Raw genomic sequence first — 18406 nt, forward strand, 5'->3', positions numbered from 1 at the left:
ACTGACTGACGGCGGAGGGTTTTTGTAAGGAGGGCGAAAGTTTTTCTGTCCCCCTCCTTTCCCCCTCCCATCCTTTCCTCCTTTCTTTAGTTATTCTCCTGGTGATTCACCAAGTTGACGCATCGGCTAAACTTGAAGGAGTCGTTGGAAGCAAGAGACTCGAACTTGTCACAACTAATTTCTATCTCTGTGATTCTTCAAATTCATCAAACATATTGTTATTTCATTCGTTCCATGCTTCATCGGGATATTTGTACACGTTAGCCTATGTCAATGGCATATAGGCTTGCCTCAGCGAATTAAAACAGTCTATTTGAATTGAAGTTGAGTGAATGGGCTCTATGAATAGAGCCTGATGCGTTTGTATGTGTGTGGTCATTGTGTATTTAGGTGTGCGTGTGTTAGCCTATGTGAATGTTTGCCTGCTCCACTCCTAACTTTCTCCTTTGTGTTACATTCATTCAATTGGCATTAGCTTTATTGACAGTTAGATTAGTCTGATCTCCTTCTCTCACCTCCACCTGTCAGTCAACATGTGCCATTGTGTACCCATAGTGTGGTTTGCGTTTGATGTGTGTGTGTGTGTGTGTGTGTGTGTGTGTGTGTGTGTGTGTGTGTGTGTGTGTGAGAGAGAGAGAGAGAGAGAGAGGGAGAGAGAACGAATTGAGAGAGAGAGAGAACGAATTGAGAGAGAGAGAGAGATAGGCTATGTGCACACTGCCCACAACATGAGGTGGAAACTGAGATGCACTTCCTGACCTCATGCCAATTGTATGACCATATTAGAGACACATATATCCCTCAAATTACACAGACACACAAAGAATTCGAAAAACAAATCCATTTTTGATATACTCCCATATCTATTGGGTGTAATACCACAGTGTGCAAACACATCATCAATATGTGTGACCTGTTGCCTCAAGAAAAGGGAAACCAGGGATTTTTTAAAAACATTTGATTTAGATTGTACTTTGATTTAACTAGGCAAGTCAGTTCTCTCTCTTGAACAAATTCTAATTTACAATGACGGCCTACGCCGGTCAACGCTGGGCCAATTGTGCACTACCCTATGGAACTCCCAAACACAGCCGGTTGTGATACAGCCTGGAATCAAACCAGGGTGTCTGTTGTGACACCTCTAGCACCAAGATGCAGTGCCTTAGACCACTGTGCCACTCAAGAGCCCAGGAACAATGAACAAACCCCATTGTAAATACAACCTATATTTATGTTGATTTATTTTCCCTTTGGTAAATAATCTGACATTAGAAATGTGAGTGTAAAGTTTACTGTTAATTTTATATTGTTAATTTAACTTTTGTTTATGATCTATTTCACTTGCTTTGGCAATGTACACATATGTTGCCCATGCCAATAAAGCCCTTAAATTGAAATTGAATCGAGAGAGAGACAGAGAGAGAAGGATATGTTAAATCTAACAATTTCAAAACTAATATTGAATTATTGTCAAAACATTGATGAGGGTCTGCTCATAGTAGTAGTCATGGTATGTTGATATTGGAACAAGGCAACAGGATTTTACAAAGCTTTGACAGGATTTCAGTAACCTATTAGCGTAATTCCTGTGCCAAAGTGGTACAGTAGGCTATATTGGACAGGACCGGTGGGGAGTCTTGCAGTTTCATCACCATCCATCGTCACAAATCAGCAATTCAATTGGAGAACCTCTCACGCATCTTAAAACAACAGGCTGCTGCGTGCACCCCTTAGTGGAGGTGAGCAGTTACTGCATGCAGTTCTGACAACCATGAGAGGTTTATTTGAATTTCCTAACAGGAGACAAGTAAGGCCAAGCTTCATGACTAAAATCATTCGCATTAAACAATTCTCATCTATTTGTTGGCCAAGTTGTTAATGTGAGTGTCAGACGAAAGACCTACACGAGTCGGCAGAACACCTTTGAAAAGTGTTAGTTTCTGGAAAGTAGAACGAAACGGAAGTAAATTCTAAAGTAGTAGGGATTATTTCCGGTGACGTCGGCTCTTGGGCTGACGCTTCACGCGGGAAACAGCGAGGTCTCCTCATCACGTTGACAGTAAGACATCAAGTTTGTTCGTTTTTATTCAGGGACGAATGTAGCGGATTCTAAGTAGCTGGGTAGACAACCAAACAGATGAGACCAGTAACATTGGCCTAGCTACTATTGACCCATTGGAGTCAAATAGTTAGCGAAGAAATGCCACATAATCACTAGCCGGCTAACGTTAACATGCTAGCCACACTGGCATCCATTTACTAGCCACATCGCTACGAATGGCCAGCCAACTATGGTAGCTAAATAGCTAGTATCGGCATGTTCTTGCCACAAAGAAAGCAGCTAGCTAGCTACAATTAGCATATTGTTGTTCACTCAATACTATGCTTTTATACCCGCATTGAGTTGTCACTTGTAGCTACACTTAGCTAGCTAAATATTTACATGGTTGTTGTTATTGGCTAGCTAGCCTAAACTACATGTTTTGGTTTAACGCCAAGTTAGCTCTATAGTAAATGAAATGTCAACAGACTCACATGTTCACTCTCAAAGGAATTAGCTTGCTAGTTAGCTGTTACAACTTGGGCTCCTCTGCAAATTAATAACCTTGCTAACTAGTTGTTTGACATTGTTTTATTCTGTGTACTCAGTTGAACACCACTTCTCGTGGAGGCAGAGATGGGAGACACGCTTGAGTTCAACGAGATCTACCAGGAATCCAAGGGGTCCTGGGTCAGTAGCTAGTTTACCTTATCATACCATCTACCATCAGGGTCTTAACTAACCAGGTCCCGAAGAGCCCCATGCCGTGTAGGCTTTTGTTGTAGCCCAGTACTTAGATGAATCAGGTGTTAGTCCTGTCTAGTATGAAAGTAGAACACATGCCTGTGGGTTTCCAGGATCAGGATTGAAGTACACATGGGTAGTGTGTATATTAAGGTTGTCATGATACCATCAGATACTAGGAAGGAAGCAAACAAAACATGAAGCAGACTTCATTTCTTATTTTGGCACCCAGTCGCATTTAGTTTATTTGCAAGCTATAGCACACAATATTTGACAAAGGTAGAAGGACCATAGAGTGAAGTCTTTGCTTTGTGGTGCTTAGAAAATCTGGTAGTGTAAATCAGTGGTTCCCAAACGGCGGGGTGCTTGGGGGTCATCCTCCCGCCTAATTGGGTGGTGCATCATCAGTTCCTCTTGTCCTGTTAGTCATTGCACACCATAGAGATATATATATATATATATATATATATCTCTTGTTATAAATGTCCAGATCAACTAGCCCATGTCAGCTAATGTTTTTTAAATTTTTTTATCCCTAATGCTGGAAGGAACCGTGTTGTAGTTGGTGTACAAATAAATGACCACAAACTGGAACCAACTAACTCATCTAGCTACTATCAAGTTTGGCTATAACAATAGCCTAAGTGTATTTATGTGTGAGCGGTGACTCCCCGCAGAACGACGGTCGTCTGAGGTTCAGTAAGCAGAATGTGGTGTATAAGAGCAGTAAGACGGGGAAGGTGGACAACATCCCGGCAGCAGAGCTGTCCCAGGCCACGTGGAGGCGTGTGTGCCTGGGACATGGCATCAAGCTGGCCACCAGCACCGGACATGTCTACAAATATGACGGCTTCAGAGACACGGTGAGGCGGTGGTGTGTGTGAACGACTGAGAGAATTAGTTTGAAAAATGTTTGTGAATGTCTGTGTGCTGTTGTGGTGTGTTTCTTCGTGAGAGTTCCGTGGGCAGTTGTCGGGTGAACCTTTAGATACATTTCTTAATCTGTTCCTCAGGTTGTGTGCCTGGTTGAGTGAGTGCAAGAGTGGATGTGTGTCTCTGTGTGTGAGTGCGCGTGTATGTGTGTATAATCTAGCCTTACCAGTGCTGCTGGAAAGGGAGAGAAGGAAGGCTGGTCTCCTGAGGTTAATCAGTGTGTATTTGAAAATGGTTTCTTCTGACTGTGGTGGTTCAGACAATGATGTCATTGTTTATTATCCTGCACACTGTCACTGGTGAGGAATTCAAACATAGGCTGGCTGCTCCACTAACCTGTCAGTTTGATGTGTTCACCTTCTATATCATGTTCCACTGGTTAAACACCACCTCAGCCCCACTCCCCATGCATTCTCAATGCTTTGAATGTCTGTTTTCAAAAAGTAATGCTCATTTATTTGATTTAGGAGTGGTGAAGTGCCCTGGCGAGTTTTGAAATCCACGTATCACGAGCCATCTGTTTGCTAACTTGGTACTACTTGTGAAGCGCGCCGCTCTGTAACGGAGTTTGCTTTGTGTTGATCAGGACTCGACTGTGTTAGCCATAACTGGGTTGTATTCACTAGGCACAACGCGGAAACAAAGCCGGGGCCAACACGGGGAGGGACGATCTTGTCCAATGAGAAGGGCTTGTTTTCCTTTTCTGTTGCAAAATACTTTTCTACGGTGTCTGCTGATGCATAGCACCCTGGTGATCCTATGTTAGCATCATATTAGTTTTTTCTTATTTAACTAGGAAAGTCAGTTAAGAACAAATTCTCATTTACAATGACTGAGTTCCCCGGGCCTAACCCGGACAACGCTGGGCCAATTGTGAGCCTCCCTAGTTAGGGGGAGAGGAAGATGGGTGGTGGAATGGAACAACTATGGGGATTGGGACTGTTTGGTGTTTTGTGCATATGCATATATTGATTGTGTGGATAGTGGATGGGAAGGCTGGGATGAGTTACTATGGTTGTGTGAGTGTGAGTGCAACCGGACTCTGCCAAAATTGTAATGAGAGACTACGCTCTTAATACAGGGGCTGATGAGGACAGCAGGAACACACACACACACTGATATGTTTGTCTTTACACAGTTACAGGCCAGTCATTATACACACACACACACAGATTTATATCCAGTATATAGTCTGAAATGGAAACACACTTAGATCTGTATACATGTCCTGTCACATACAAACACAATGCCTTCATACATCTTCACAAACACATGCACAGATGCTGTCAACACACTGATATTCTATACACACACACAGCTTGGCGTATAGTCTCTCTTTCGCTGTCACACACACACACACACACAGACTGTGGGCTCTCACACACTCTAATAACCCAACAGACAAGCTGATACCCAGGTGCATAAACTCTCTTTTCCCTCTCTCACACACACACACACACACACACACACACTGTCCTTCACACACATGTGGAAGTGATTGAGGTGTGTGTGTGCCCCAGCTCTAATCGGGCCTGCAGGATAAATAAACAGGCTGATTGTAAGCGGCGGAGAGGGAGGGAGCGGACGGATTACATTCACCTCCAGCGTCCCAGGGGCCGAGGGGCCATAATTGAGCTTTGATGAATTAGACCCCTCATCAAGGGGGAGGAAGGGAGAGGGGGAGGAAAGGGGGTGAGCTTTTTAGTTTTTCAGACTGGTGGGGCATTAAGGATTTAACTGAGAACATCTTTCTACTCAATTTTTCCTCTTTCACGTTCTCTCTTCCTCCTCCCTCCCTCCCCCTCCACACATCTCCTCTCCCCCCACATCTCCTCTCCCCCCGCCACACATCTCCTCTCCCCCACACATCTCCTCTCCCCCTCCACACATCTCCTCTCCCCCCCACACATCTCCTCTCCCCCGCCACACATCTCCTCTCCCCCGCCACACATCTCCTCTCCCCCGCCACACATCTCCTCTCCCCCCGCCACACATCTCCTCTCCCCCCGCCACACATCTCCTCTCCCCTGCCACACATCTCCTCTCCCCCCGCCACACATCTCCTCTCCCCCCCACCACACATCTCTCTCCCCCACATCTCCTCTCCCCCGCCACACATCTCCTCTCCCCCCCACATCTCCTCCCCTCCTCTCTCTCTCCCCCTCCACACATCTTCTCCCCCCGCCACACATCTTCTCCCCCATCTCCCCCCCCCCACACATCTCCTCCTCCCCCCCTCCACACATCTCCTCCCCCCTCCACACATCTCTCCCCCCCCCTCCCCACATCTCCTCCCCCTCCACACATCTTCTCCCCCTCTCCCCCCTCCACATCTCCTCCCCCCCTCACACATCTCCTCCCCCTCCACACATCTCCCCCCCCTCCACACATCTCCTCCCCCCCACACATCTCCCCCTCCCCCCCTCCACACATCTCCTCCCCCTCCCACACATCTCCCCCCCTCCCCCCCTCCACACATCTCCCCCCCCTCTTCCCCCCTTCCCCCTCCACACATCTCCTCCCCCTCTTCCCCCCCCCACACATCTCCTCCCCTCTTCCCCCCTCCACATCTCCTCCTCCTCTCCCCCCCTCCACACATCTCCTCCTCCTCTCCCCCCCTCCACACATCTCCCTCTCCAGGATTATGAGAGGATCTCTGAGTTCTTCAAGGCCAACTACAAGGTGGAGCTGACAGAGAAGGACATGTGTGTGAAGGGCTGGAACTGGGGCACTGCTAAATTCTCTGGTAAACAACACCCTCTTAAACTCTAAAAGCCAGTCACACAACACCAGCAGAGGATCTAATATAGTTTCCTCTTGGATGTTTTCACAACCAGATTTTTAATCTCTCTTGAAGCGTTCAATGTAGCATTTCTCCAGCTATGTTGAGGTGTATTGTGGGAGCTGTAGTCTTTAACACCCCCCGCCCTCCGCAGGTCCATTGTTGTCGTTTGACGTGAATGACAGCTCCGTGTTTGAGATCCCCCTGGCCAGCGTGTCCCAGTGTGCCACCGGGAAGAACGAGGTGACGCTGGAGTTCCACCAGAACGATGACGCTGAGGTCTCTCTCATGGAGGTCCGTTTCTACGTCCCCCCCGGCCCCGCAGACGAGGGGGCAGACCCCGTGGAGGTAAACCACGCTCTACTGCCGGACCTGTACCAGGGAGGAGAACTAACTGGTTGAATGGTGGTCATCAGTGCCTTACTGGCTTTACCCCAGCAGATGGCGCTGCCACTACAGCTGTCCTGTACTCAGAAACAGTTGTTTTCACAGCAACAACAATGATGCAGTGATTGATGTTATTCCTGCTTAAACCCTCCCTTCCTTCCTGTCAGGCGTTTGCCGCGAATGTGCTGTCTAAGGCCGACGTGATCCAGGCTACAGGAGATGCTGTGTGTGTCTTCAAAGAGCTGCAGTGCCTCACACCCAGGGGCAGGTACTGTGACATCAGCACCATGAACCACTATTCATCAGTATTAGCCGTCATTACTTTATATAACGTTACTCTACGTTTATCAGATTGATCCGCATATTGTTCACCTGGCTTGATACGTTCCCCCTTCCAAATAATAACGACCACGGACAAGTAGAGCTGAGCAATTTAATGCTTTATGAAGTCTGTTTGTTTGATTATAAACAATAATCACGGTTTTGTTTTTTTATTTAAGAAAACATTATTTTTTAAATGCATTATGAAGTAAGGACACTACAATGATTTGAATGGAAATTCCAAAACCTAAAATAGTGAACAGTCAATTGCCAAAACACTTCTATTGTCTCGGGAAAGTCCACTTCGGGTATGAAATCAAATATTTCAGTTGTGTTTATTACTTCGTTTTTTATTTGATGACTTTATAATTTCTCATTCCTTGAAGTCCTCCTCTCTTTTCTGCTCAGCCAGGAGCAGTCAGTCAGTCAGGCCATCTAACATTGTTCTCCCCCATACTGTACTGTCTTTAGTCATGCTACTAGTTCGTCAAAGTAGATAAGATATAACTTCCTCAACCGTCTCTGTCTCTCTTCATTGTGTTGTGTACATTCCTCTCTCATATGGCCTGTGTATATCGAACATAACGTAGCAGGCGTAAACATGTATCTGTCCAGAGATCTGAATATAATGAAGAAATGCTCATGTCTTCGCCCTAACAATGGGAGTCGTTGTCCCAAAGGCGACAAGGCAGGCAAGGCAGGCAAAGGCAGGCGACAAGGCAGCAGGCGACAAGGCAGGCGACAAGGCAGGCGACAAGGCAGGCGACAAGGCGAGGCGGCGACAAGGCAGGCAGGCGAGGCGAAGGCAGGCGACAAGGCAGGCGACAAGGCAGGCGACAAGGCAGGCGACAAGGCAGGCGACAAGGCAGGCGACAAGCTTAGGTCCAAAACGCATTGGGATTATTTTTGGACCGATTCTGGTGAGAGTGAAACCAATCGCTTCACCTCTTCCTCTCTCATCCGTCTCTGTCCGAGACAGAAAAAACGGGCGCCATGTGTTATGGTCATTGGAGTGTATTAACACATTACTGTGCCAAACTAGATTAAATATTTGCTAAGGGAAAAAAATTAAACCTCCCTTCAGCCCAGAGTCCCATACAGTTCTTGAATTGATTTCTCTCGTGAATGATTTGATTTCTCTAGAGAAACGGCGAGTTGGACCCCCAAGCAAATTAACCAACGTCGGTCAATTAGTTGTTTAATAACCGCCCAAAAAACAAAATATCACTTGGTCACTCAGCACTACCACTACAAGACAAACACCTACGTTGATCAAAGGTCTTTCTCTCTTTCTTGCCCTCGTTCGCTGACTTTCTTCTCTCTCTCTCTGTGTCAGGTATGATATCCTCATCTACCCCGCCTTCCTCCACCTCCATGGTAAGACGTTTGACTACAAGATCCCCTACACCACCGTGCTCCGTCTCTTCCTGCTTCCACACAAGGATCAGAGACAGATGTTCTTTGTGGTAAGTGTTGTGTGTGTTTGATTGAGGTGAGTGCTTGACAGTCAACTGTAGACTGTGTTCAGTTGTGTTCGGCACCAAACACGCGGACAATGCAGTGTGAATGCCGTCGTGCTCACGTCAAACGCCGTGTCAGCCTCTTCGATTCATAACCATTCCCTCCCTCCGTCTACAGATCAGTCTGGACCCGCCCATCAAGCAGGGGCAGACCCGTTACCACTTCCTCATCCTGCTCTTCTCTAAGGAGGAGGAGCTCCGCCTCACCCTCAACATGAGCGAGTGAGTGGGAGAAATAAACGACAGCAGCTCGACAGCACATGGAAGAGGAACAATTAACTCGTATTGTCGGGTGGTGAGAATCCCTTAATCCGATTTCTGTTTCTCTCCCCCTCTTTTGCGCCCCTCCCCTTTCCCTTCTTTCTCCCTCTACCATCCCTCCTCTCCCCCTCTCTCTCCCTCTTTTCCCATAGGGAGGAGGTGGAGAAGCGTTATGAAGGGAAGCTCAGTAAGAACATGTCAGGTTCTCTCTATGAGATGGTGAGCAGAGTGATGAAGGCTCTGGTCAACAGGAAGATCACTGTGCCCGGAAACTTCCAGGGGTAAAAAAAACACCACACAAAAAAACGCTCGCTTGCGGAATCACTCGTAAAACACACACCAATGTTCCTCCTCTCCCTAGAGCTCAAACCCCGTGGTGCTTCCAACGGTTCCTCTTTTGTACGGACCTCATTATAGACCCATGTTATCATAAAGCACTTTGTCGTGCGTTTTGGTAATTGAGTCTCCCTCCCCTGTAGGAACACCCCAGGGGCTCAGTGTATAACGTGTTCCTACAAGGCTCAGTCCGGCCTGCTTTACCCGCTGGAGAGGGGATTCATCTACGTCCACAAGCCCCCCGTCCACCTGCGCTTCGAGGAGATCTCCTGTGTCAACTTCGCCAGAGGCACCACCACCACGCGCTCCTTCGACTTCGAGGTGGAGACCAAGCAGGGGAACCAGTTCACCTTCAGCAGCATCGAGAGGTACGGCGGGGGACTTGGGAACGGACACACGACCGCGTGTAGACTCTTTGCCTGACGAACGGTTTCTGTTTTTTTGTTTCCCTCTTGTCCATCACAGGGAGGAGTACGGGAAGCTGTTTGACTTTGTAAACGCCAAGAAACTCAACATCAAGAATAGAGGATTCAAGGAGGTAACCTTTAGGAGATGTTTACTGTGGTGGAAGTACATTCGATTCTCGTCCGAGATGCGTTTGAGAAATATTGACCGATTTTGCTCTTTTCTTGTGTGTCTGTTGTGTACTCCTGAAGAAGAAGGTTGGTATGGTTACGGGGTTTCGGGAGGGTTGTGTTGGTTTTTTGGTTTGTAGTGGTTACTGCTCGCATGGTGGGCAGGGGGGCGTGTCTGTGTTGGATGGGGGAAGAGGAGGGTGCTACCATTCTAATCATGGTGATTGGTTGCTGTGAATGGCCATAAATGATTTACTAATCGGTTTATGATTATGCTGAGACGCCGAGAGATGTGTCGGAGAGTGTGTGTGAAAAGGAGTGTGTGTGTGGTTGGTTGCCTGCGTTGTCTTGACTAATGTATTGCCTGAGGTGTTGCAGTGTGTTAACTGAAAGACGAAACACGCCCTCTAAACCAAATACAGGAATTCCTGATTTTTCACCCATAATGTTCTCTGGTAATATAAACAGAGCCAGCTCTGTCCGTCAACGGCCGACTTCGTTCCCCTGGGTGGGAGTTGCCATGGTAACAAAGCGACTACCCTGGGGTCACCCGAATGGTCAAGAACTACAAATGATTCTGTCCTCCACTTCCTCTTGTTTGTCTAGCTTCTAAATTTTTCACCTAGGGAGAATCTCAATTGCGTTTCCTTGATTCTTCGCGTCCTTTCTCTTCGCCTCCTCAAAATCTCTAGGATTTCGAGGTCAGCGGGGAGGGACCTCTGACCTCATCCAGGGGAGAATGACTGCCCCCTCCCTCATTGAAGCCGTGGAGTTCAAGGCTGACCGTGGTACTGCAGGCATTGTTTGCAGAAAACACAATCCCCCATTATAGTGAATGGAAAAAATGGCATCTTCGTGGTCAATCTTCTTCACCAATCATGGTGCCAAAAATGACTTTTAATACACCAGATGTATGTCCTTGAGTCATTATTTTAAAATCCCACAGAGAAGAAGTTAAAAGGATAATTTAGTAGATGATGGCAGACTGCAGTACCCCGGTTGGCCTTCAACTGGAGTAACTCGGTGAGAGGGGGCAGCACTGAGCTAGCCTGCAACGTCACTTCCTGGAGTAGCTCAAACTGCGCATGTTATGTATCCATGAGACGCCCATCTTAACCCACTTCATTTGGCTTCAGTGCGCTATTGAGTCTTCCCATAAGAATGAATGGTGTCACGTAATCGATGGCTTTTTAAATTCATATATACAGTCATTGTTCTCATCCAATGGGTTTTGAGAGGGAGGCGAAGCGAGAGGATGCGAGGAATCAACGAAATACAATTGAGAACCTTCCCTGGTCTCACTTTATCCTAGGAGTAGTCCTAAAGGTAAGGAGGTAAGAAAAGGAAGCCATTTTAAAGTGTTGGAACACAGCCCCTGATCCTTAACCTGCTGTCCATAGGAAGAGAGAGAGATGCAGGGCCTTGCTGGGGCATCATGGGTAGTGTAGTCTGACTCTGCTAACCCCCCAACAGGGCATGAAGAGTAAGAACAACGAGTACAGTGACTCCGATGAAGACCAGCACGATGCCTACCTGGAGAGGATGAAGGCTGAGGGCAAGATCAGAGAAGAGGGAGACGGCAGCAACGACTCTGATGAAGAGACCGGTGAGTGACGACTCCCGCAGCCAATCAGGGCCTCAGTAGTAAGAGATCTTAGGGATGTATGGCTGTTGGCTGTTGTATGGCTGTTGGCTGTTGTATGGCTGTTGTGAGAGATTTCAATTTCCAACAGAGCAACTGTGTTAGTGATCTTTTTTTCTCTCTTCTCTTTACTAGATGAGTCTTTCAACCCTGGGGAGGAGAGTGATGTTGCTGAGGAGTGAGTTTTTACCCCTTCATCCATTGCCCACTTCAGTTCCTCTCTCTCTCTCTCTCTCAGTATTTCTCTCTCTCTCAGTATTTCTCTCTCTCTCTCTCTCTCTCTCTAACAGTATTTCTCTCTCTCTCTAACAGTATTTCTCTCTCTCTCCCTCTCTCTCTAACAGTATTTCTCTCTCCCTCTCTCTCTCTCTCTAACAGTATTTCTCTCTCCCTCCCTCTCTCTCTCTAACAGTATTTCTCTCTCTCTCCCTCTCTCTCTCTAACAGTATTTCTCTCTCTAACAGTATTTCTCTCTCTCAGGTATGACAGTAACGCCTCAGAGAGTGAAAGCGGCAGCGGAGGTGATGGCAGCGATGACGAGGGAAAGAAGAAGAAGCCTGCAAAGAAGGCCAAAGTAGTGAAGGAGAGGAAGCCACGCAAAGAGGTGAGAGGGAGGAAGAAAGAAAGGGGAGGAGCAAGGGGAATGGGGGCGGAGGGAGTCGTGAACAGTGAAATGTATGTTTATTGTATCGGAGATAAATATACTTTCGTATTGACTCCTGGAGGCACCTAAATAGTTTGTATTTATGCACATGTGATATGTGTGTGTGCTCATGTTTCTCTCTCCCCCCCTCTCTCTCTGTCTTTTAGAAGAAGCAGAAGGACACCAACGCCCCCAAGAGGCCGATGAGTTCCTACATGCTGTGGCTCAACTCCAGCCGTGAGCACATCAAGTCGGAAAACCCCGGAATCTCAATCACAGAGATCTCCAAGAAGGCCGGAGAGATGTGGAAACAGATAGGGAAGGACGACAAAGAGGTGAGGAGGGGGGGGGGCTTTATCTGCTCCCCTCATGTCTTTTTGTTCCTCTGTTCTGCTCTTCTCTCTTCATCCCTCTCTTTCTCCTGTTTTGGGGCGGGGGGTTATTTAAATGTCCTCCCCTTAAAGACATTTTATTAATTAAGGAACTATTTATTGCATTTTAAATGTAGTAGCTGCTTGAATAAAACAATGTTTTTAATGGTGAGTGAGCGTTGCGCCTGGTCAAGTTTTTTTGGTTGCATCTCAGCTCATGTTGGTTGGGTGCCCTCCACTGGGCTCCATGGGCATTTTGAATAAAATAATTGTCACCCTAGCTAACTGTATTTAAACTGTTGTTTGGGAAAACAGATTGATAACAAAGGGTCTCTCTCTGCTAGGGGTGGGACAGGAAAGCAGAGGAGGCTAAGAAGAACTATGAGAAAGCCATGAAGGAATACAGAGAGAACGGTGGAGGCTCCTCTACACCCTCCAAGAAGTACGAGACCACACACACACACACACACACACACCAGGGGAGGCTGGTGGAAGGAGCTGTAGGAGGACGGACTCCTTGTCATAACTGGAATGGAACAGTTTGAAACATATGGAAACCACCTGTTTTACGCCGTTCCGTTGACTCCATTCCAGCCGTGACAATGAGTCTGTCCTCCTATAGCTCCTCCAACCAGCCTCCTCTGACACACACCCGTGAACATCAGATACGCACGCGACCAGGTACACTTACAAGCGCTCAAAACACACACTGGGAAACTTGCTTTTAACATGCGCACAAACGTCCGCCCATCTTTGACCATACATGTCCCTTTTCCGTTTCTCCACCAGGGAGAGCAAGAAGGCAGGAGGCAAGAAGGAGGACAAGGCAGGAGGCAAGAAGAGGAAGTCCGACGGGGGAGAGAAAGAAAAGGAGCAAGGAGGGAACGACAGTTTTAAGAGCCGAGAGTTTATCTCCAGCGAGGAGAGTTCGTCTGAGGGCGAACGGAAGAAGGCCAAGAAAGCCAAAGGCAAACCCAAGGGCAAGGTACTGCACCACCACCATGGCAGCAATGGGAATAACTTTATTTGTGTAGCCATTTCCATGGATTATGATCAAAGCGTTAATTAAAATGAAATTGCGGGATTATCATAGTGACGACTCTTTCCCTCTCTCGCTCTCTCAGGAGTCTGAGGAAGAGGAGGAAGTGGTGACCACGCCCCCCAGCTCTGAGGAGGACTCTGACTAAGGAGAGGGAGAGGGGCCTCGCTGGAACTTCTGATGACATCAGAACGAACAGGGAACATTTGGACAAGTTTACACAGTGACAGGTGCATAAAGACATGCAGATGATACAACGCTCACACACACACACACACACTAAGCGTTACATGGACCAATAACTTGTACTCTGTCTGTATGTCCAACACATTCTTAGAAAGTGAATTATTATGTACTACATTACCCATGATTCTACTGGGTTCTATTCTATTCGCCCCATGGGGATGGTTGTAGTTTAAAAGCACTGAGACATGCAGGGGTCTTCAGTCTTGAGTTTTTTTCTTGTTGCTTGTCCTTTTGACCTGTTTAGAGAAATGAAGAACAGCAATTCTGTACTTTTTTTACATTTTCATTTCCATGTCATGTTTGTTTCTTTGTTTTCAGACAGAATTAAAAAATCTTTTGTAATAAAATCTTTGATTGTTTGTAGGAGCTTGAGGAAAGGAAGTCCTCAAGGAAATTAAATTATTTAGGAGGCGATAGGACAAAGCACAGGAAGCCATTTAGGAGTACTGGAATGGGGCCATGAATATCTTTAATGGGTAGAGGAGATGTCGGTTTAACCCCCTTGAGACAGGTCTCCTGTTCATATTATATACCCTGAAAAGACCCTCAGGAACACAAACTCACACACACCTAGAATATGTAGTTGAACTAAAATATACATGTAAAGTGTTGGTTTCATGAGCTGAAATATAAGATCCCAGAAATGTAGTGAGCATTTGTCTTTTTGCCAAGACTAATTGATTTATCTTTCATGTGTAGCATATCGAGAAGCTGATTAAGCAGCATGATCATTACACAGGTGCACCTTGTGCTGGGGGCAATAAAAGGGCACACTAAAATGTGCAGTTCTGACACACAACACAATGCACACAGATGGCTCAAGTTTTGAGGGAGTGTGCCATTGGCATGCAGACTGCAGGAATGTCCACCAGAGCTGTTGCCAGAAAATGTCACGTTAATTTATCTACCATAAACCACCTACAATGTCGATTTAGAGAACTTGTAAGTACGTCCAACAGGCTTCACAACAGCAGACCACGTGTAACCACGTCAGCCCAGGACCTCCACATCTGGCTTCTTCACCTGCGGGATCGTCTGAGACCAGCCACCAGGACAGTTGATGAAACTGAGATTTTCTGTCTGTAATAATGCCCTTTTGTGGGGGGAAGAACTCATTCTGATTGGCTGGGCCTGCTCTCCAGTGGGTGGGCCTATGCCCTCCCATACCCATCCATGCCTGTGCCCCTGCCAATTCATGTGAAATCCATAGATTAAGGCCTAACAAGTTTATTTCAATTGACTGATTTCCTTTATATGAACTGTAACTCAGTAAAATTGTTGCATGATGAGTTGATATTTTTGTTCAATATATATTAGATGGAACACTACACAGGGGTAGATAAGGATAGCATCAACACTTATTTTGTCCCCAAGTATGCACTCTTACTTTCTAACACAGTTTTTGTGTTTTCAAAAATGTAGAAGCGTTTTCAGACCATAAGTGCGTTCATCAAAACTATTCTACCGTCAAAATTGAGCCCGACTGCTTGCAAAAAGACGAACGCAACCGTACTTATCGCTCGAATCCAAGCAGACAGTATTATTCCTGGTAAAAAAATAAAAAATAAGCACGTGCAGAATTTAATTCCATCATAATCCAATTCCATGTATTCAATACAAAGGCTGGTTTGCTCATAGTTTTCTAGACCATTGCACAGAAACACGATCCACAATAGAAATAAGGAAAGGTGTACACAATGGAGGAACACAACTGATATGAATTTATAGGCCTCAATCAAATCAAATCACATTTTATGCACCGAATACAACAGGTGTATAGACATTACTGTGAAATGTTTACTTATAAGCCCTTAACTAACAATGCAGTTTTTTTTAAACGAGTTTAAGAAAATATTTACTAAATAAACTCAAGTTAAAAAAGTAACACAATAAAATAACAAAAACAATGCTATATATACAGGGGGTACCGGTATCGAGTCAATGTGCGTGGGTACAAGTTAGACGAGGTAATTTGAGGAAATATGTACATGTAGGTAGGGGTGAAGTGACTATGCATAGATAATAAACAGCGAGTAGCAGCAGCGTAAAAAAAATGCACATCGAAGCAATGCTCTATAGAGGAAGGTCACAATGTCGAAGATGATGACTTGGGAGTAACGCATTTTCTCCATCTGCATGTCCACAATATTGTAAAAATTATATATCGTACACGGTATGACACTGACGGGGTGATTTAGAATTCCGTGCAGTAGTATTTACCGATTGCTGGAAACGTTGAACACAATTGCACACATTTCTCTTCTGATGAGGACAATGCAGGGGCACAACTTTCACTGGGGATGAGGCTGACATGCCCCCCCCCCCCCACACACGCATTCTGAAATTGCGTTTTTGTCCCTCTCTCAACCAGCTTCATGAGGTAGTCACCTGGAATGCATTTCAATTAACAGGTGTGCCTTCATTAAAGTTAATTTGTTGAATTTCTTCCCTTCTTAATGCGTTTCAGCCAATCAGTTGTGTTGTGACATAGTATGGGGGGGATGTCTTTGTGAGATGAGGTGTGGGTGAACGGATGATCTCTGCATGTGTATTTCCCATCATAAAACATGGAGGAGGTGTTACGGTGTGGGGGTGCTTTGCTGGTGACACTGTCTGTAATTTATTTAGAATTCAAGGCACACTTAACCAGCATGCCTACCACAGCATTCTGCAGCAATACGCCATCCCATCAGGTTTGGGCTTAGTGGGGCTATCATTTATTTTTCAACAGGACAATGACCCAACACACCTTCAGGCTGTGTACGGGCTATTTTACCAAGAAGGAGAGTGATGGAGTGCTGCATCAGATGACCTGGCCTCCACAATCCCCCGACCTCAACCAAATTGAGATGGTTTGGGATGAGTCGGAATGCAGAGTGAAGGAAAAGCAGCCAACAAGTGCTCAGCATATATGGGAACTCCTTCAAGACTGGAAAGCATTCCAGGTGAAGCTGGTTGAGAGAATGCCAAGAGTGTGCAAAGCTGTCATCAAGACAAAGGGTGACTATTTGAAGAATCTAAAATCAAAAATATTTTTTGACACTTTTTTACTACATGATTCCATATGTGTTATTTCATAGTTTTGATGTCTTCACTATTATTCTACAATGTAGAAAATAGTCAAAATAAAGAAAAACCCTTGAATGAGTAGGTGTTCTAAAACTTTTGACCGGTAGTGTATATATACAGTATAAATATATATTATGTCCCCCCCACTTCTAAAACCAAAGTTGCGCCCCTGATACAATGTGTTATACTCTGTGAACAGAATACTTAACACTGAGTTTTGTATTCACTGATGACATTTGTATTTCAATTTTTGTAAAAAGGTGGTCCAAGATACGTAAGTCAGGGACTTAGCCAAAACAAAAATGATCAGAAGTTCGGTAATTTGATCCTTGCCGTTCTGCTATTGATACGTTTTAAAACAGATCATAAGATTGCTTCTCTTAATTGAGTTTGTTATAGAAAGTGTGGCATTAGTGGCTGTACTGAGAGAGATAATAGATATTACAGGAAGGGCTACAATGTTGTTCGGGTTGATGTGCCACATAGATGAACATTTCCAGATGTATCATAATATTCAACGTTACTATAACATTATTATGTGGTCATCATAGTGGGAGGTAATAGTCTTCGCCTTCAGAACTGGAGGAGAGAGAGCCAGACCGGTCAGACGGCTGACTGAGCATGAGTGTGGGGTCAGAAGGTGAACACACTTATCGGAACCTCATCCTGGATGCAGAAAGTTGTTCAAACAAAGAGAGTAACCTTTAATGCTTTTCCTGCAGCTTCTACGTATGCATTGATCCAGTTTAACCAAGCAGGGGTTGTTTGTTTCAGAGTGAATTCTAATGTGAGTTGATGGCAGGGCAGGGTAGAGACAGTGGTTGTAGAGTGGGGTCAGAATAGGAAGGGTGGTTATTAAAAGGGGCTGGGTGGGGTGGGCAAGGTGAGGGGGGTGGTTTTTAAAAGCGAGGGGTACCAGGATGATAGTGTGCGGTGCCGACCCAGAGGGATTCCCCTGTAAGACAGCGTCTCCTCTCCAAAATATCATGTTCATCAGACGAAAATGACTACTCCTCCTTCCCTCAGGTCACTATAATTCAAACGTTTATGTGCATATATATCTATAATTTCACTAATGTGAAGACATACTTTTGTGTCCGCGTGTGTACGTGCGTGTTTATCTGTCTACGCTGAGTCATTTCCTGTATGATGATCACTTGTGGTTTTCCCTTTCACAAAAATGCCATTAATGAGAGAGACCTCAGTCAATCCTATGTCGTCGCTCTCTATTTCTGTTTCTGTCTCTGTCTCTGTCTCTCTCTCTGTCTCTCTCTCTCGTTCTGTCTCTCTCTCTTTCTGTCTCTGTCTCACTCTCTTTCTGTCTCTCTTTTTCTGTCTCTCTCTCTTGCTGTTGCTCTCTCGGTCTCTCTCTCTGTCTTACTCATATCACGAGCACACCCCTTACTAAGTCTCTGCTTTATCATGTATGTCTGGGATGTGCTGTATATAGATTTCACAGAACCATGCCATTTCCTGAAACGTGATAACATTGCCTT

At 45.7% G+C, this 18406-nt stretch overlaps 1 protein-coding gene across 3 annotated transcripts; it reads left to right on the forward strand.

The window, feature by feature from the left end:
* Positions 1-1953: 1953 nt before the first annotated feature.
* Positions 1954-14188, forward strand: LOC112256255 (FACT complex subunit SSRP1-like). 3 transcript variants are annotated; one of them, XM_042325675.1, is made up of 19 exons: positions 1954-2059; positions 2650-2731; positions 3463-3648; positions 6359-6464; positions 6655-6848; positions 7055-7155; positions 8545-8674; positions 8847-8950; positions 9142-9270; positions 9469-9693; positions 9791-9863; positions 9982-9987; positions 11374-11506; positions 11678-11720; positions 12023-12146; positions 12353-12520; positions 12901-12998; positions 13346-13541; positions 13681-14188. In XM_042325675.1, exons 2-19 carry the CDS (start codon positions 2678-2680, stop codon positions 13741-13743), a joined length of 2133 nt encoding a protein of 710 aa, XP_042181609.1. In that variant the 5' UTR covers positions 1954-2059; positions 2650-2677; the 3' UTR covers positions 13744-14188. The 3 variants fall into 3 exon arrangements, with proteins under 3 accessions (XP_042181609.1, XP_042181611.1, XP_042181610.1); XM_042325676.1 differs by lacking the exon at positions 1954-2059 and adding an exon at positions 2090-2294; XM_042325677.1 differs by lacking the exon at positions 9982-9987.
* The last annotated feature ends 4218 nt before the right edge of the window (positions 14189-18406 follow it).

The sequence above is a fragment of the Oncorhynchus tshawytscha genome, linkage group LG08 (genome assembly GCF_018296145.1).
Source record: "Oncorhynchus tshawytscha isolate Ot180627B linkage group LG08, Otsh_v2.0, whole genome shotgun sequence".
NCBI classification, from domain to species: domain Eukaryota; kingdom Metazoa; phylum Chordata; class Actinopteri; order Salmoniformes; family Salmonidae; genus Oncorhynchus; species Oncorhynchus tshawytscha.